This window comes from Phacochoerus africanus, chromosome 8 (genome assembly GCF_016906955.1).
Source record: "Phacochoerus africanus isolate WHEZ1 chromosome 8, ROS_Pafr_v1, whole genome shotgun sequence".
NCBI lineage: Eukaryota > Metazoa > Chordata > Mammalia > Artiodactyla > Suidae > Phacochoerus > Phacochoerus africanus.
Genome location: NC_062551.1, coordinates 50,018,702 through 50,038,619, shown reverse-complemented (window position 1 = coordinate 50,038,619; position 19,918 = coordinate 50,018,702). Strand labels below are relative to the sequence as shown.

The following is a 19,918-nucleotide window of genomic DNA, read 5'->3' as shown; positions in this document are numbered from 1 at the left end:
TGGACCCAAAGATGAGCAGATGGCTGCTGGGCAAAAGGGTCCCAGGGAAGTGGCAGCTTGCAGTACAGGGAGCTCACGGAGGGAGGGGAGGAGGAGAAGGGGCCAGGTGCGCAGAGGCCCAGATTTGGGCACCTGGTTTGGGAGGCTGCGCCCAGGATTTGGGGCTTTATCCTGAGAGCAAGGATGGGCCTGTTGAAAGGCTGGGAGTGTGTGACCAGATTTAAGTTTTAGAAAGATCCTCTGGCTACTTCGTGGAAAAGACCTGGAGGGGGCAAAGACAGAGACACAGAAAGATTTGTCACAGTCGTTAAGAGGAAGGGGCAGTGAAGGTGGGAGAAGGGCCAGATTCCTATGGTTTCTAGAGGGGCCAGGGGAACAGGACTTCATGATGGACTGGATGGGAGTAGGATGTGGCCAGGATGATGCCCTGGGTTCCAGCTGGAGAAAATGGGAAAAGATGAGTATACCCCCCAACACATGCACACATAGGCAAGATTTACATCTCTAGCTGCCCTGTCTCCCAGCAGCACCATCCTCTCCTCCAAGGACACACAGGAAACATTTCCTTTCACACCTGGGAACTGCAGCTCCTCCTTTTCCTTTTTTTTCTTCTTCAACCATAGACTTGGCATATGGAAGTTCCCGGGCCAGGGATCAAATCTAAGCCACAGCTATGACCTGTGGAACAGCTGCAGCAACACTGAATCCTTAACCCACTGAGCCAAGGTGGGAAAACCTACAGCTCCTTCTGACATCCAGCTCTGGGTCTTTGTCCTTGGAAACAGCCACCAGGCTGGTGACACTAAAGATGGAGGTCAGGTCCCCTGATCAGTTGTCACTCAGCTTGCCTCTTTCTCACCTCCAGAGTCATCTGTGACCTTCCTGCTGGGAGTAAATCCAACTTTCTCCGATTTTTGAGAACTGGGTGCCCAGCTGGGGTTCTGTGTCACAAAAGGAAAGTATCACAGGGTTTGGAGATGCCTGGCTCTGTGTGGTGCTGACAGACCCCAGGCCAGAACACAGCTGAGGGCAACACTGGGGTGGGTGGGGAGAAGCAGCCTCACCAGCATTGCAGGCTCTCAGCCAGGCTGGGCAGCATGTGATCCAGGCAGCTGCTGAAGCAGCCTTTCTAAGGTGTCACCTGGGCATTCTTGGTCCTTATAAAGTTCCAGAGCTGATTCCCATGCACAGTGGGGATGACATTCCTATGACAAGGCTTCCTGATGCTTCCCCCCCAACCCAGGCTCCTGCTCGGGAGGGAAAAGCCAGAAGGAGATAAGAGAGGGCTGTGTGGGAGGCTGAGAATGAATTCTGATCCATAGCTGTAGGGAGCCCATGACCCAGACACCACTGGGTTGTGCTTGTCTAAACAGGGGTGTGTGTGTGTGTGTGTGTGTCTCAGAAGTGTCCAGGGATGGACATATAGACAGAAGGGGAGGGGAAGGAGGGCATTGGGGAGGCAGGAACGAGAGGGGAGGGAGAGGGAGGGTCCTGGAGAGACCCCGCCCCCACCCATGTGACCCAGTGAAGTGCTCCTGCCCCAGGAGGAGGCCCAGCACAGAGGGAGGAAGGACAGCAGAGCTCACACTTCAGACAGCAGTGCTTGTGAGCCTTTCTGGAGCAGAAACTCTTCTCTCACAGGGAGGGACACAGCAGGCAGCAGGCACCATGGAGCCCCCCTCAGCCCCTGCCCACAGAGGGCATGTCCCCTGGCACAGGCTCCTGCTGGCAGGTGAGAGGGGACAGTTTTCAGGGAGTGGCTGGAGATGAGAGAACAGAGCCTGGTTGGGGTCTCCTGGGGAGACAGGGCTCTGAGAGGGGACTGAGGGTTTCTGTTTGGACCTGAAGGGAGAGGACAGAGGACCAGGGTAGGAGGGGGGAGGGGCTCAGCAACAGGAAAAATCTCAGTGAACTGCAATTGGTGAGGGGCAGGACACCTACAGGTTCTGTAGGTCTTGCAAATTATTCTTCACTGAGCAATAATTGTTGAAAACTGGAGTTCCTGTCCTGACTCAGCGGAAATGAATCTGACTAGTATCCATGAGGTTACAGGTTCTATCCCTGGCCTCGCTCAGTGGTTGAAGGATCTGGTGCTGCTGTGAGCTGTAGTGTAGGTCGCAATCACGGCTTGGATCTGGCTGTGGCTGTGGCTCTGGTGTAGGCTGGCAGCTACAGCTCTGCTTGGCCCCCTAGCCTGGGAACCTCCATATGCTGTGGGTGCGGCCCTAAAAATACCAAAAAAAAATAATAAAAATCATTGAAAACCGATGACAATACTAATCATAATTATTGTCATAGAAAAACAACTCAGCCAGGGACACTAAACATTACATTACCCACCAACTTTAGAAAATGCAAATAAATACCAAGGTGTGGCGGGCCCTGGGGACAATGATTGCTTCATCACCAGGTGTTTGCAGCCTGTTCCAAGCACTCAGGGGACAAGAGAATCAGACAAGTCCTTGCCCTCATAGAGCTCACGTTCTATGGGAGGAAGACAGACAAGCAAAGAGATCCAGAATGTGCTATCAGTGCTGACAAGTGACTTGAAACAAAGCAGGAAAAGGTAGACAGTGAAGACGGAGTCATTAAAGCAGGTGATTGGGGAGGGCAGCTCCTAACAGCCCCCTGAGTGTGAGCAGGTGAGTGAGGGCCGTGAGGGAGTGAGCCAGGCACACACCTGGGAGGAGTATTCCAACCAGGGGAAATAATAAGCTCAGGGGGCAGAAGAAACGAGGTCATGCTGCTGACCATGCACCAGTAGGACACACACACATACATTCTACAAAAACATACAACAAGGCTGAGGTATAAATAGACCTGCTCAGGACCCAGGTCTATTTCCCATCCCAATGCATAAGTCCGTATATTAACTGATTTCTCTCTCTTCCCTCCTAGGCTCACTCCTAACCTTCTGGAACCTGCCCACCACTGCCCAGATCACTATTGAATCAGTGCCCTTCAATGCTGTGGAAGGGACAAGTGTTCTTCTACTTGTCCACAATGTGACAGAGAATATTCTAGGCTACTGCTGGTACAAAGGAGAAAGGGTAGAGACCAACCAGTTAATCGTATCATGTAGAGTGGACGCTCAAGCAAATACCCCAGGGCCTGCACAGAGCAGTCGAGAGACAATCTACCCCAATGGATCCCTGCTGTTCCAGAAGGTCGCCCAGAGTGACACAGGAAACTACTACACCCTACTTGTCACAAAGAGAGATAATCAGACTGAAAGTGTGACTGGACAACTCCGTATATACCGTGAGTGATTCTTCTCTGAACTCTGGGTGTTGGGTGGGGTGAATTCTAGTCATACCCTCAGGATTGACAGGCTTGGACTGTGCCCCATCCCCTCTGCATTATATCCCATGTTGGGGATTTGAAAATTTAGGACACATGCATTGGAAACAAAATTCGAAGAATCAAAATTCCTTTCCTGGAATCCAGACCCTACAGACATTCTATGCAAAAAGAAGGACCAGTCCTATGGCAGTAACTCAGCAGAGGGAGATCAGTCTCAGTCAACCCCCTGGGCCCCTCCCTGTGACCGTGACCATGAGGAAGACCCTGTAGGACTCAGTAGGGGCCTGGCCTCAGGGTCCCCTGGGATCCTCACAGAGAAGCTCAGCCCTGGGAAGCCCCCTCCCCAGACCCTGTCCCAGGGCCCCTGCCTCCAGTGACCCTAGAGGGTCTGTGCGGCAGGGCTGACAGGGAACAGCAAGTTCCCAGCTGCCTGAGTCCCAAGGCTTTGAGCTGCTCACCAGTCAGAGCTCAGTCCCAAGAGCCACATCTGGGCAGGGATGGAGCCTGGTCCTTCACCTGAGACTCAGTATGAAAAGCAAGGTGGGTCAGGTCCCCAGGCCACTAGCCAATTTCAGTGGGGACTAACGAGACTCCAGAGGAAGATCAGTGTCCCCAGGGATGAACAAAGGAGAAAAGATGCTGCTGGCAGCTCCTCGTCCACCAGGACTCAGCCCAAGGGGCCCTCCCCTGTGGACACAAATAAAAGTGGACAGTTTATTTGTCAACTCCTCTATGCCCAGCTTTAGGTTGTTAATTATGAATGATTTACAGTTAATATACAAACAACATGATAAGTCTGAGACCATTTACCATTCGTCTTATTTTATTACGGGGAAACTCGGGCACAGTGAATACAGTCACTGAATCAGGATCACACAGACACTAGTGGCAGATAAGTCACAAGAAGTGGGTCTGCAGCTATAGCCCCCTCCTCTCCCACACCCTCAGGGCCTCATTAGATGTCTCTAGACCCCAAGACTAGACCTTGGTTCAGATCCTTTCTTCTGAGCATCCCCAGCTCAGAGGGAGAGATTCTGGTCTGGGGAGTGAGGCCAAATGGAAAATTAATCTGCATTTGCCAGAGAACTAAATTATCTGAGGCAACAACCCAAGCCAGTGCAGACAAAGTCCAGGCGCCTCCCTCAGATGGCAGATCCACATCTCCCCACACTAAACTTGAAATGTGTTTCCTGATGTGTTGGAGGATAAAGGAAAGCACTTGTCATTCTCAGTCCCCACTCTATACCTGCAACCAGCACAGAACCCATGTGCAACACACGCAGCTGCTTTTGTGAAGGAGGGGAGGAGTAAATGGTGTGACCTCACGGGGAGGGAGCAGAAGCGTGAGTGGCCAGACCCCCTTGGATCCTGCACCCAGGATGCAGTCTCTACAGAGGTTATGGGTCATTCATTCATTCATTCACTTATCATTCCCTCCTGCCTGCCTATCTGCTCACTCTTTTCTCTCTCTCTCTCTCTCTCTCTCTCTCTCTCTCTCTTTTTTTTTTTTTTTTTTTGGCTTTGGGCTGCACTTGCAGCATATGGAGGCTCCCAGGCTAGGGGTTGAATCAGAGCTGCTGCTGCGGCCTATGCCACAGCCACAGCATCGAGGAATCTTAGCCACGCCTGCAACCACAGGTCACAGCAATGCCAGATCCTTAACCCACTGAGCGAAGTCAGGGATCAAACCCGCATCCTCATAGATACTAGTTGGGTTCATTACTACTGAGCCATCATAGGAACTCCATCATTCTTTTCTCTTTGATTCACTGGACTCTGCCCTACCATTTATGGGGCCACTGCCTCATGTCAGTCATTATCAAACCCTTGGACAGAACTGCCCACCTCCAGACTCTGAGTACTGAGCTGACCTCTGAGCTTTCTTCTGGTCTCCCCTTGTTTCTTTCTGCTCAAACCCCAAGTTCCCAGGCCAGGCTGGTCAGGGAAGAACCAGACACCTGCCAGGTAGTCTCTGACTTCCACTTTGTTCTTTCCACAACTCAGTGCAGAAGACGCCCGTGCTTTCTCCCAGATATAGAGCAGGTGGCCTCACATTCTCATTTGTCTTGGGATACACAAACCTGCCTGATTCTTTAAAGACTCAGGTTGACTGAGAGGTGAGAGATGCCAGCTCTGACTGAAGACACTCTTGGAGGAGTCAAAGGTATAAGAAAGGCAATGTTCTCTCTGTTACCTGCACAGCGGTGTTACCCAGGCCCGTCATCACCAGCAACAACCCCAACCCCATGGAGCACAAGGACACTCTGGTGTTAACATGTGAACCTGAGACTCAGCACACAACCTACAGGTGGTGGATCAACAACCAGAGCCTCCCCAGCAGCACCAGGCTGGACCTGTCCAAGGACAACAGGACACTCGCTTTAGTCAGCATCAAAAGGAATGACACAGGACCCTATGAGTGTGAAATCCAGAACCCAGGGAGTGCCACCTACAGTGACCCATTCACCCTGAATGTTATCCGTGAGTAACTTTGGTTCCTACATGGCCTCAGCTGCCCACTGAAATCCACACTGCCAGAGGTCATACCCATTCCCCTCAGGACCAAGTGCCTAGATTGTCACCCTTGGACCCACAGATGCGACATGACTTCCTGTCCCGGGCAAATCAGGACAGGCCCAGCCTTGAGCTAAGACTGGGAGGGGATGTGTAGCTCTGCATTGAGAGGCTCAGGATCACTATCCTGTGATGGGAGAAAGAGATTTGTTAATGTCTCAGACTCAGAGTGAGGGAAAATGAGGGGCGGTTATTGTCAGAAAGTTTTAAAATGAGATTATACCAAGTTCGGAAGGACACTGTGGTCTTTACACACTCCAGGAGCTTCCTCCTCCCTCTGATTACATCACATGTGGCTTTATACTCTCTGCTCCAAATGGCCCAGGCACTCCCACCTTTTCCCCCTCAGACTCCTATGATCATCCAGAGGCAACCTCAGCCTCTCCAGCCGAGTAGCCTCTAACCCATCCGCTCTGTTCTTGACTTATCTCTGGGAGGCCCCAGCAGTCACACGGGACCTTTATCCTCAACATCACTGCAAATGATAGTGGATTCTATAGCTGCCTTGTCCATAACTCTGTCACTGGCCTCAGTAAAACCACAGTCAAGACTATCACAGTCTCTGGTAAGTGACCCCTGGACCATCACTACCAAGCTGTGTGATAGAGCCTGTAGGTTTTCAGAGAAGAGTCCGAAAGAAGTTACTTCCCAACTTCCCAAAAGTTACAAGCAAATCCCAAATGTGTGCCCAAACCCTCCCACTATATCTCAGCAGACCCTTCCTCTCCTTGCTGTCTGGTTTTTCCTGGCAGACCTTGAGTCCAGCCTGGATATGGGGAGGGGGTTCTCTCAGCCTCATGTATGCAGTGGCGGGCACACTGCAGATGGGAAAAGACGAAAGGTCCTCAGGGTTAATTTCTTTTTGTTGTTGAATTGAACAGGTGGACATTAGAAGTTCCCATCGTGGCACAGCAGAAATGAATCCAACTAGGAACCATGAAGGTATGTGTTCAATCCCTGGCCTTGCTCAGTAGGTTAAGGATCCAGCCTTACCATGAGCTGTGGTATAGGCCGGCAGCTACAGCTCTGATTCGACCCCTAGCCTGGGAACCTCTATATGCCATGGGTGCGGCCCTAAAAAGACAAAAGCCAAAAAAAATTAAAAAAGAAAGAAAGAAAAAGTGGACATTAATCTCTTACCAGATGTGATTTGCAAATGTTTTCTCCCAATCCGTGGGTTGCCAGCACCCTCTTGATTTTTGTCCTTTGATACCCAGAAATTTTCTTTTGATATAATCCAATTTACCGATTTTTTTCTTCTGTTGTCTGTGCTTTTAGTATCTTATCTCAGAAATCATTAGCAAATCCAGTTTCAAGAAGTTTTCCTCTATGTTTTCTTCTAAGACTTTTATACTTTTGACTCTCATGTTTAAGGATTTTTTTTTTCTTTTTATGGCCATACCTTCAGCATATGGAAGTTTTATATTCACCAGTTTGCTTAATTTTTTATTTTTTATTTTTTTATTTATTTTTTTTGTCTTTTGTCTTTTGTCTTTTTTGTTGTTGTTGTTGTTGTTGTTGTTGCTATTTCTTGGGCCGCTCCTGCAGCATATGGAGGTTCCCAGGCTAGGGGTCGAATCAGAGCTGGAGCCACCGGCCTACGCCAGAGCCACAGCAACTCAGGATCCGAGCCGCGTCTGCAACCTACACCACAGCTCACAGCAACGCTGGATCGTTAACCCACTGAGCAAGGGCAGGGACCGAACCCGCAACCTCATGGTTCCTAGTCGGATTCGTTAACCACTGCGCCACGACGGGAACTCCTGCTTAATTTTTTAGATTCCACATCTAAGTGATATTATACAGTATTGGTCTTTCTCTAGCTGACTTATTTCACTTACCATTATACCTCCAAGTCCATCCATATTGTTGCAAATGACAAAAATTTTTTTTTTCTTTTTAGGAAAAACCTCCATGTGCCCCAGTGGCATATGGAGGTTCCCAGGCTAGGGGTCGAATCAGAGCTGCATCTGAGGCCTACACCACAGCCACAGCAATGCCCGATCTGAGCTGCATCTGTGACCTACACCTCAGCTGTGGCAATGCCAAATCCTTAACCCACCGAGTGAGGCCAGGGATCAAACCCACATACCCATAGACACTGTGTCAGGTTCTTAACCTGCTGAGCCACCATGGGAACTGCTAAAATTTTAAATTTATTTTAATTTTTGTCCATGGTACAAGCTAAGGGTTCTACTTCATTTGTTTGTGTATATTCAGTTTTCCTGTTACCATTTTTTGAATAGATTTTTCCCCATTGAATGGTCTTGGCATCTTGCTGAAAATCATTTGACCATATACCCTGGGATTTACTTCTGGGGTCTCTATTTCTTTTCCATTGGTCTATATGTCTATCTTTATGTCAGACTCACATTATCTTGGTTACTGTAGTTGTGCAGTTGCTTTTTTTTTTTTTTTTGTCTTTTTTGGGTCGCACCTATAGTATATGGAAGTTCCCAGGCTAGGGGTGCAATTGGAGCTGTAGCTACCTGCCTACACACACAACCACAGTCACAGGAACACCAGACCTGAGCCACATCTACAACCTACACTGTAGCTCACAGCAACACTGGATCCTTTAACCCACTGAGCAAGGCCAGGGATCAAACCTGAATCCTCATAGATACTAGTTGGATTCATAACCCACTGAGCCACAACAAGAACTCCCCTGCAGTGACTTTTAAAATCAAAAAGTATGAGTCCTCCAATTTTGTTCTTTTTCAAGATTTATTTTAGCTGTTTGGGGTCCTTTGAGATTATATGTGACTTTTTGGAAATTTCAGTATCTGCATCATATTTCATTGGGATTTTGATAGGGATTGCATTGAATCTGTGGGTCTCTTTGTTAAGTTGTCATCTTAACAATATTACATCTTCCCATCCATGAACACAGATGTCTTTCCATTTATCCATGCTTCTTTAATTTCTTTTCTTTTTTTGCAGGGGGGGCGGGGAGGCTGCCCCCATGACATGGAGAAGTTCCCAAGCCAGGGATCAAACCCATACAGTGCCAGATACTTAACTCACTGCACCACCAGGGAACTCCTATCCTTCTTCTTCCAGCAAAATTCTGTAGGTTTCTTTTTCTTTAAGATTTTTATTATCTTGGAGTTCCCATCGTGGCACAGCAGAAACAAATCTGACTAGGAACCATGAGGTTGCAAGTTCGATCTCTAGCTTCGCTCAGTGAGTTAAGGATCTGGTGTTGCCATGAGCCGTGGTGAAGGTCACAAACTCCTCTCGGATCCTGCATTGCTGTGGCTGTGGCCAGCAGCTGTATGTCCGATTCAACCCCTAGCCTGGGAACCTCCATATGCCATGGTGTGGCCCTAAAAAGCAAAATATATATTTTTTAATTATTTTTATTGTAGTTGATTTACAATATTATGTCAATTTCTGCTGTACATATATACAGCATACATACATATATGTATACACACACACATTCCTTGCAGTCATATATATGCATTCTTTTTCTCACATTATCCTCCATCATGTTTCATCAGAAGTGGCTAGACATAGTTCCCTATGCTACACAACAGGATCTCATTGCTTATTCACTCCAAATGCAAGAGTTTGCATCTTCTAACCCCAAACTCCAAATCCATCCCACTCCCTCTCTCTTCCCCTTGGCAACCACAAGTCTGTTCTCTACATCCATGAGGTTTTTTTTCTATAGATAGGTTTATTTGTGCCATATATTAGATTCCACATGTAAGTGATATCATATGGTATTTGTCTTTCTCCTTCTGACTTACATCACATAGTATGAGAAGCTCTAGTTCCATCCATGTTTCTGCAGATGGCATTATTTTGTTCTTTTTTTGGCTGAGTAGTATTCCACTGTGTATGTATACCACATCTTTTTAATCCATTCATCTGTTAATGGACATTTAGGTTGTTTCCATGTCTTGGCTATTGTGAATAGTGCTGCAATAAACATAAAGGTGCATGTATCTTTTTGAATGAAAATTTTGTCTGGATATATGCCCAGGAGTGGGATTGCTGAGTCATATGGTAGTTCTATATTTAGTTTTCTGAGGTACCTCCATACTGTTTTCCATAGTGGTTGTACCAATTTACATTCCCACCAACAGTGAAGGAGGGTGTAGATTTCTATGTCCGTTTTTTTTGCCTCACTAGATTTATTCCTAAGCATTTTATTTCTTTAGATGGTATTGTATATGCAATTGTTTTATTGATTTTTCTTTACAGGTAATTCATTGTTAGTGTAGAGAAACAGAACTGATTTTTGTCTGTTGTGTATCCTGCAACTTTGCTAAGTTCACTTATTAGTTCTAACAGTTTTTCGTGGAATATTTAGGTTTTTCTTTTTTTTTCCTTTTTTTTTTTCTTTTTGAGGCTGCACACATGGCACATGGAGGTTCCCAGGCTAGGGGTCAAATTGGAGCTAGAGCTGCTGGCCTACACCACAGCCACAGCAATGCCAGATCCAAGCCACATCTGGGACCTACACCACAGCTCACGGCAACACCAGATCCTTAACCCACTGAGCAAGGCCAGGGATTGAACCTGCAACCTCACGGTTCCTATTCAGATTCGTTTCTGCTGCGCCACGAATAGGAACTCAAGGTTTTTCTACATGTAAGGTCATGCTGTCTGCAAACAGACATAATTGTACCTCTTCCTTGCCAATTTGGATCCCTTCTATTTCTTTTTCTTGCCTAATTGTTCTGGCTTGGACTTCTGTTCTGTGTTGAATAGCAGTAGTGAAAGTGGCATCCTTCTCTCCTTCCTGATCTTAGAGGAGAAGTTTTCAGTGCTTCACCACTGAGTGTGAAGCTAGCTCTGGGCTTTTCATATAATAAGCCCTTTGTTTAGTAGCAGGAGTTTCCTTCTACTCCAAGGGTGCCAATATTTTGTGAAACTGGCACTATGTCTCCAGAGATTTCTTTCACTGTGATAATCACTCTACAGATTAGGAAGTACAAGTTCTCTTTAGAGCAAGAAACCCTTGAGATTGGAAGCTGTTCAATTCCTCGGGTGACAAAGCCAGGGCGAGGCCATCCATGTTCACTAATAATTTAACAGAAAGTAAATACCTTCTCTATTTTATGTAAAGCTGCCTTTACACCAAAGATGGACAGAGCTGGCAAGCCTGCCTTCCTCAACACATACAGAAGTGAATATGAGAAGTGGGGCCTGACCTTTTAAAGTCACAGAAGTTCTAGAAAAGAATCACATAGGAATCCATTGGGAAAATTCCACTTGACATTAAGTTTGCTGGACTGTGGGCTGAGAAGATGTTCCTAGTGCTGAGACTACAGAGATGTCGAGGGGACTGGTCAGGGCTCGTCCCGGGGGACCTAGAGGTCCGAGAGGAGGTGCTGCCCTCTCCTTTACACTTCCTCCATGAGGAGAGACCCAAGACCTTGTTCACGGGGTCAGGGCCATCCTGAGTCGCCTTTACAGAGGTCACTGGGCCCCAGGAATGGCTGAGGTCTCTGAGGAAGGAGCGTGGCCCCCGGCCCCAGACACACTCACCACCAAGTCACCTCCTCTGTTTCTCCGCAGACCCAGTGGCAAAGCCCATCATCGAAGCCAACAGCACCACCGTCACAGAACACGAGGACACCGTGGTCCTGAAATGCCTCACAAATGACACCGGGGTCGCCATCTCCTGGTTCTTCAATGGCCAGAGTCTACTGCTCACAGAGAGGATGGAGCTGTCCCAGGACAATGGCACCCTCACCATAGAGCCCGACAGGAGGGAGGATGCTGGGAATTATCAGTGCGAGGCCTCCAACCTGGGCAATTCCAGCAAAAGTGACCCCCTCAGGCTGGATGTGAAATGTGAGTGACCCTACCTCCCCCACTTCCTCCACATGTCCTTCACTGGCAGGGGTGAGGGACTGAAAGTGACGGCAGCCTTGAGGAGTTGGGCCCCTCCTACAGAGCCTCTAGAGCAACACGGATGAGAATGCCGGAATTAAACAAGCTTTTTATAGTTTGGATTCTGATGTGCACTAGATGGTTGATCTTCAGCAAGATAGTCGACCACCTGAGCCTCAGTTTCCTCATCAGTGAAACTGGACTAGAACAGCTGGATCTTAGGCTGTGGTAAGGATATTTAATGGGACGAAAGCTCTTCGTGTCATACACAGAGCCAGGGCTCAATAAATGCTATCAAATAGCATTACTGTTCTTATTAACATAGCTGTTAGGAGCTGTAAATTCAAGCAGAACTTAGATACAGTGGAACCACTTACCAGTTCCATGACCTCCATTGATTTGTTTAAGCACTCTGCAGATCAGACCTATGCATGCACGCTGGGAATGAGCCCTCTCCCTCATGGGGATGGAAGGATAAGAGAGGAGGGATGTAAAGGATTTCCCCCATGCCAGCCACACGGCAGGACCTGAAAACAGTCAGCTATTATTATTACTCATCAGCGTTGAGTGGACTGTTGAGGGCCTGCCCTCTAAAACCATCAAGAGTGATGGAAAGGTGGAGTTCCTGTCGTGGCTTAGTGGTTGACAAATCATGACTAGGAACCATGATGAGGTTTCGGGTTTGATCCCTGGCCTCGCTCAGTGGGTTAAGGATCCAGTGTTGCCATGAGCTGTGGTGAAGGTTGCAGATGTGGCTCGAATCCCGCATTGCTGTGGCTCTGATGGCAACAGCTCTGATTAGACCCCTAGCCTGGGAAACTCCATATGCAGCGAGTGCGGCCCTAGAAAAGGCCAAAAAAAAAGAGTGATGGAAAGAAGGAACAAAAGGAAGGAGGATAGCGTGAGAGGAAAATTGACCTTAAAGGAAAATGAACAGGATGCAGAACTGGCTACATGTGGAGGAATATAGAATTAGAGCAAGTCCAAGGTTCCAAATATGAGAAAGAGAAAATGATGCAACCCCCTGCCTCGGGAGAGTCAGGAGGAGGACATTGCGATAACAAAACACACACGTCACACGCAGACCTCAGGGCATTTCCTTCCGCCCTAACCAGGCCCCCTCCCCTGGAAGCCTTGTGGTTTTCCTTCCAGGGACTCAGCCTTCACCTCCCCCTTTCTCTTCTCCTTTCAGGTCAAAAAAAAAACTGCCCAACCTTCAGTGTGGAGGTCATTATACTCATCGTGATTGGGGTCCTGTTTAGGGTGGCTCTGGTGGCCACCCTGGGGTGTTGTGTTTTCCTCACAAGGATCAGGAGGTATGATGGCATTTCCTAGATGCTGCTTCTATCCCTCAGGCTGATCCCAGGTCAGGAGGAAGGACACCCACCCTCGGATTCTGAGCCTGGCTTTCCACAGCCTCCCTACTTCCCCCTGGAGATTCCCTCTCATTCATCCGCTCCTCCCTCACCAGCTGCTGATCTGAGGGCTTCTCAACAGCTTTCTCATCTATAAATTAGCACACATAAGTCCCCCTCCTACCCTCCACACTCAAGTGTTGTCCTGCTTCTCTGAGCAGACCTGCAGCTATGCTGGCAAGTAGTAAGTACTCAGCAAATTGTACCTCCTGCTATTTATTTAAATCCAACCACCCTTGAAGTTCCCGTCATGGCTCAGTGGGTTAGGAACCTGACTAGTATCCTTAAGGATGCAGGTTCAATACCTGGCCTCACTCAAGTGAGTTAAGGATCCAGTGTTGCCATGATCTGTGGCATAGGCCAGCAGCTACAGCTCCAATTCCACCCCTAGCCTGGGAACTTCCATATGCCACAGGTGCAGCCCTAAAAAAGCAAGTAATAATAATATTAATAATTAATTCATTAAGTCCAACCACCCTGGTGAGGGGGATTTATAGCCTCAGAATCTGAGGGTGGTCCTGGCCAAGTTCACACAGAAAAGACAAGCCACCTGGACAGGCCAGGTCGAGTCAAATGCTCCCACGTGGCAGATGCATTAACCACAGCCCATGATGTGTAGGATGGGAGAACATGGGCCTGGCCAGGATGGCAGGTCTCAGACGACCTTTACACCACTTTCCAGGCAGATAGAGATAGAGAATGAGGCCACTGTTGCAATTCAGCATCTCCTGGCCTGAAGGGCAGGTCTGGCCTCAGCAGAGCCACTACAGTCACCAGATCCAAGACACCCAGGCTCCCTAGGTGTCCTCCCCACATGCTGACCCTGCTTTCCTCTGAGGCCCTGACCCTTCCGCTCAAAGCCTGTTGTCCGAGTCCTTTCCTGGATCCTTTTTCTCTTCTCAAGCCGCTTTCTCCTGGACCCCCATCAGCCTATGAATCCTTCCCCTCTGGGTCCAGGACAGATGTGGCTTCTTAAGGACCTTCCTCATTTCCTCCCTACTGGCCCGTCCCCTCCTAAACCGCATTGGTGGAGAAAGGAGTTCTCTACCCCCTGCTTGGAAAAGGGAACCTCCTTGTCCCATATTCTGACCAAAACTGTGACCTCCTCCCACACCCCTTCACAAATAGTCTTGACCTTTTCCTAGGGCCAGTGGCCAGCATGACCTCAGAGAGCACCAGCCCCCAGTGTCCACTCCTGGTGAGTGCTCAGCTCAGGAGCAGCTGAGAGCCCCTGGTCCTGCCTTGCCATGTCTCCTCCAGTGAGACACCCCCAAAGCCTCTGACCCATTCCCTGGGGGGCCCCACCTGGCTAGTCTGCATGACATATGGGTTCTGAGTCATGGGTCACCTCCTAGCCCACACTGGACCCTAAAATTGCCAAAGGGTCTCTCCTCAGGTGGTGCTCCTTCTCACTGGTTCTCTGGAAGCTGGACCCACAGCCTCTCCTGGCTGGATGGGCCTAAGCTTCCTCACACCCCTGGTGCTAACTCCTGTCTCTGCTCCCAAAACCTAAGCTTCACATCATGATTTAGCGCTAAGATATTCCTTATCTCAGAACATACAATGTCGGGTGAAAAAAGGTGGCACCTCTTGTGGTTTCCTGTTGCTGCTTTAGCAAATTATCACAAATTGCTGTATAAAAGAACACAAATCAAGATGTCAACATAGCCCTGTTCTTTCTGGAGGCTCCAGGGGAGAGTTTCTTTTCTTGCCTTTTCCTTGCTGCCTGCTTTCCTTGACTTGTGGCCTCTTCCTCCATCGTCAAAGCCAGCAGTGTCGCATCTTGAGGTTTCACTGTGTTCTGCTTCCATCATCTCCTTTCCTGGTTCTGCCTCTCTTGCTTCCCTCTTTCACATATATGAAAGGACCCTTGTGATTATATTGGGCCCAGCCGGATAAACCACCATAATCTCCTAATCACATGATCCTTAATTTAATCTGTAAATTCCCTTTTTCATGGGACATATTCACAGATTCTGAGAGACATTTTTGAGGGCCCCTTGTTCTGTCTACCACATCTCTCAAGGCTATGGTCATCACCTTCTCTCACTACAAACTGCTTATGGGCAACCTGGAGTTGCTCATCCTGATGGTGGGGCAGGTCCTGTAATGATGTTCACAGCTCCTCACTGCCTCTGAGGCATAGAAGCAGAGGCCAGTCGATACTCCCTGAGGTCCTCTCCACCTCTTACTTATTAGTAATAATCAGTTGTGGGTTTTTTTGTTTGTTTGTTTGTTTGCTTGTTGCTTTTTTAGGTCCACCTTGCTGCATATGGAAGTTCCCAGGCTAGGGGTCGAATCAGAGTTACAGCTGCCAGCCAACACCACAGCCACAGCAACACCAGATCCTTAACCCACTGAGGGGGGCCAGGGATTGAACCTACATCCTCAAGGATACTAGTCAGATTCATTTTCCCTTGCACCACAACGAGAACTCCAATACTCAGTTGTTAAGAATGAAAAGAAAGCAGAGGAGGATCCCTTGGGTAGTTGGTGTTCGTCAGCACCACGGACAGCGTCTCCATGATGCTCATCCATTGAGCTGTAGCAGGAAGGACAGAAAGAGAATTGAAGGCTGGAAATACCACCCATTTCTATTCTTTCTTTGAGGAAGATGCAATAAGGCAGAATTTTAAGGGATTACCCTGTTTTCTCTAATTTATAAGCAGCGAGCCCTTTGCACATTACTTTTTGGTACATACTTTACAACTAACCATATGGCAAAGCTGTACCCAGAGTGTGGCCCTGGGGAGGCTGATAGCTTGCTCTGACCTCTAAGGGAAACTTCCCTGCTTCCCACCCACCGCCACCACCACACCACCACCCCGACAGTCAGGCAACTGACTTGCTTATAGTGTAGGGAATGTTTCATGATTAATTTCTGACCCTTGGTGCCTGACTTTGGAAACACACCCATCACCCAGCCTGGAGCACTCCATGAGCACACTCTCTTGTTCCCCCCAACCCCAGCTAAGCCCCTCCCCCAAGGCAGCAGGGCTGAGAAGAGCCCCTGGGCTACTCTCCCTTCTCCTCCAGGCTAAGCCACATGCCTAGTGTCCTTCCTAGCAGAGCAAACATTTTTCCCAAAGGACCCATAGGAAGACAAATATCCCAGGGTAGAACCTATCACCTGAGGGCTCCTCGATATGCCTGCAACCTCCCAAGAGAAGAGAAAAGACTGTGGTCCCCACAGTCATCCCATCTCCTTCATTCCCAGCTACATCCCACCCACAAAACCAGCACTGACCCTCCAGACTCAAGCGCTGCCCTTCCCAGTGGCTCAGGTCCAGCCTGTCCTCTCATGGTACCTAGGGTAAGGGTCATCTAGGTGCTCTTTTCTTTTCTTTTTCTTTTTTTATTTGGTCTTTTTAGGGACACACCTGCAGCATATAGAGGTTCCCAGGGTAGGGGTCAAATCAGAGCTGCAGCCCCTGGCCTACACCACTGCCACAACAATGCCAGATCTGAGCCACATCTGCAACCTACACCACAGCTCACGGCAATGCCAGATCCTTAACCCACTGAGCAAGGACAGGGATAGAACCCGAGTCCTCATGAATGCTAATCAGTTTCGTTTCTGCTGAGCCACCATAGGCACTCCTAGGTGTTCTTAACTTGATTAGTTCTTTGCTTCTGCTTTTGAGTTGGGTTCCTTTTGCTCTCATTTTTCTAGCTTCTTGTGATAAGAACTTAGACTATTGATTTGAGATATTTCCCTCTTTTCCTGTAAGCATTTTGTTACATAAATCCCCCTCTCAGCACTATATAAACTGTATCTCGCAAATCATGGTGCTTTATTCAGTAATTAGTTTAACTCTGAATTTTTTTATTTCCTTTATGACTTCTCTGATCATTTGGAAATATGTTGTTTACTTTCCAAGTGTTTTGCAGATTTTCCTATTGTCTTTCCGTTATTGATTTCTATTGTGATCCTATTATTTAAGAGAACATATTCTGTTTGTTTAAATTATTTTAAATTTGGTTGGATTTTAGATATGACACTAAGCCTAAGCACTAAAAAAAGTATAAATTGGGCATTTCTTCCTTTGGTCCTTCTTTAAGGGTAGGAAAGAAGGAAAAAATTCTTGTAGTCTTCTTTCATCAGAGAGTGTTCTGATTTCCCCTTCATTCCCAAAGGATAATTTTGTCAGATATAGAACTCTTAGTTGACAGTTCTTTCATTTTAGCACTTGAAAAATGTGCCACTTTCTTCTGGCTTTCATGTTTTCAGGTACAAAATCTACTGTAATTTAAATTAGAGTTTCTGGGAGTTCCCATTGTGGCTCAGCAGAAATGAATCTGACTAGCATCTATGAGGATGCAGTTTCGATCCCTGGCCTTGCTCAATGGGTTAAGGATCCGGTGTTGCTGTGAGCTGTGGTGTAGGTCACAGACATGGCTCGGATCTGGTGTTGCTGTGGCTGTGGCGTAGGCCAGCAGTTTCAACTCTGATTGAACCCCTGGCATGGTAACCTCCATATGCCCCAGGTGCAGCCCTAAAAAGACAAAAGAAAAAAAATCAATATACTATACAAAAATCTATTACATTTCTATGAATTAGAAACAAATAGAAAAGGTAATTTTTAAATTTTTTTTTGTCTTTTTAGGGCCGCACCCGAGGCATATGGATATTCCCATGCTAGGGGTCCAAACGGAGCTGAAGCTGCTGGCCTACACCATGGTCACAACAACCCAGATCCGAGCTTTGTTTGCGACCTACACCACAGCTCATGGCAACACTGGATCCCCAACCCACCGAGCAAGGCCAGGGATCAAACCCGCAACCTCATGGTTCCCAGTTGGATTCATTTCTGCTTCGCCACCATGAGAACTCCGAAAACGTAATTTTTAAAGACCTTAGTTATAGTAAAAAACAGTATAGATTATTTTTTAATAAATTAGCAAAAGACTTGTAAGATCCTAATGCAGAAAATTTTAAGCTTTACTGAAAAATATTAAGAAAGACCTGAATAAATAGAGAGATGTCATATGTTCATGGATTTAAAAAAACTCAACTTCATAAATACATGAGCTACCCCCTAAATCTTCTATTAGTCAGTGAAATTCCAACCAAAATCGCAACAGAGTTTTCTTGGAACTTGACCAGCTGATCCTAAGTGTATATGGATGTGCAAAAGCCCAAGAAGAGGCAAGATTTTCCCAAAGATAAAGAACAAGTGAGGAGGGAATGACTTGCTTTATCAGATATAAAGATTTATTATAAAGCTATAAGAATTGGGTGTACCCATTGCTGAACAAATTAAGAACCTGACCAGCATCCATGAGGATGTAGGTTCCATCCCTGACCTCACACAGTGAGTTGAGGATCCAGCGAGGCCAGGGATTGAACCCGAAAAATCATGGTTCCTAGTCGGATTTGTTTCCACTGCATCACGACAGGAACTCCTTTTTTTTGCTTTTTTTTTTATGAAGAGCCGTTAAAAAGCAAGTTCCAGGAGTTCCTTGGTGGCCTAGTGGTTAAGGATCTGGTGTTGTCACTGCTGTGGGTCAGGTCACTGCCGTGACACAGGTTTGATCCCTGACCCAGAAACTTCCATAGGACGTGGGCATGGCCAAAATAAAAATAAAATTTAAAAATAAAAAGCAAGTTCCATGGAGCATCCATCGTGGCACAGCAGAAATGAATCTGACTAGGAACCATGAGGTTGTGGGTTCGATCTCTGGCCTTACTCAGTGGGTTAAGGATCCAGTGTTGCCGTGAGCTATGGTGTGGGTCGCAGACGTGGCTCCGGTCAGGCATTGCTGTGGCTGTGGTGTAGGCCAGCAGCTGTAGCTCTGATTAGACCCCTAGCCTGGGAACCTCCATATGTCGCCGATGCAGCCCTTAAAAAAAAAAAAAAAAAAAAAAAAGGAGTTCCCGTCGTGGCGCCTTGGTTAACAAATCCGACTAGGAACCATGAGGTTTCGGGTTCGGTCCCTGCCCTTGCTCAGTGGGTTAACGATCCAGCGTTGCCTTGAGCTGTGGTGTAGGTTGCAGACGCGGCTCGGATCCCACGTTGCTGTGGCTCTGGCGTAGGCCGGCCGCTACAGCTCCGATTCGACCCCTAGCCTGGGAACCTCCATATGCCGTGGGAGCAGCCCAAGAAATAGCAGCAGCAACAACAACAACTACAACAACAAAAGACAAAAAAAGACAAAAAAAAAGACAAAAATGAATGAGGTAACGCACAGAAAATGTTTAACCTACAGTAAAAGTACCCTAAGTGTCAGCCTCCCTACTTCATATACAGTGCAGAGTTAAACTGATGCAGGTAAATGGCCTAGCACAGAAACTGTCCCTTCACTAGTCTCCTCCCCAGTACTACCCTAACTTCAAGGCCTGAAGTTGCAAGGTAGGTATATCTGCTGCCCTCTTATGGCCAAAGATGGAAATTACACTGTCCTCCTCTCCAGGCTCCTGCAACGTGAACTTCGGGTAAAAACCAGCCACTCCCAGTACAGCACGTTCCTCTTTCCTCCTATTTGCCAATTTTCGCAAAGAAACAACTATTGGGCAGAGGAAATCCTCTCAGGTCTCCAAATATCTCAGTAAAAATTCCCTCAGTAGGGGCAGAGATCTACATAGGAGGCAAGAGGGGTTCTACTCTGAGCAAGTCATTTAACCTCCCAGAGCCAATTTCTTCTTTGCAAAATAGGGATAAAACCTGTCCCACTGAGGTCTTATGAAGATTAAATGAGATCCTGTATATGAAACCCTAGCCAGATCCTAGCACAGTATCTGACACATACCAAATAGGCACTCAGTAGGGTTT

The 19,918-nt window shown here is 47.5% G+C and overlaps 2 protein-coding genes across 2 annotated transcripts in view; both read left to right on the top strand.

Annotated features, from left to right (window-relative positions):
* LOC125133212 (carcinoembryonic antigen-related cell adhesion molecule 1-like) overlaps positions 1-12,034 on the top strand; it is a 101,216-nt gene extending 89,182 nt beyond the window's left edge. Inside the window, exon 9 of the mRNA XM_047791338.1 lies at positions 11,413-12,034. Coding sequence (XP_047647294.1) covers positions 11,413-11,699 — 287 coding nt within the window. The 3' untranslated portion in view covers positions 11,700-12,034. The remainder of the gene's footprint in view (positions 1-11,412) is intronic.
* Positions 1,527-6,450, top strand: LOC125133084 (carcinoembryonic antigen-related cell adhesion molecule 1-like). The gene is given in 6 exon segments (XM_047791103.1): positions 1,527-1,732; positions 2,899-3,261; positions 5,506-5,781; positions 6,191-6,241; positions 6,244-6,298; positions 6,300-6,450. Coding segments are annotated over 6 exon segments (960 nt in total). The 5' UTR covers positions 1,527-1,668.
* Positions 12,035-19,918: the final 7,884 nt, after the last annotated feature.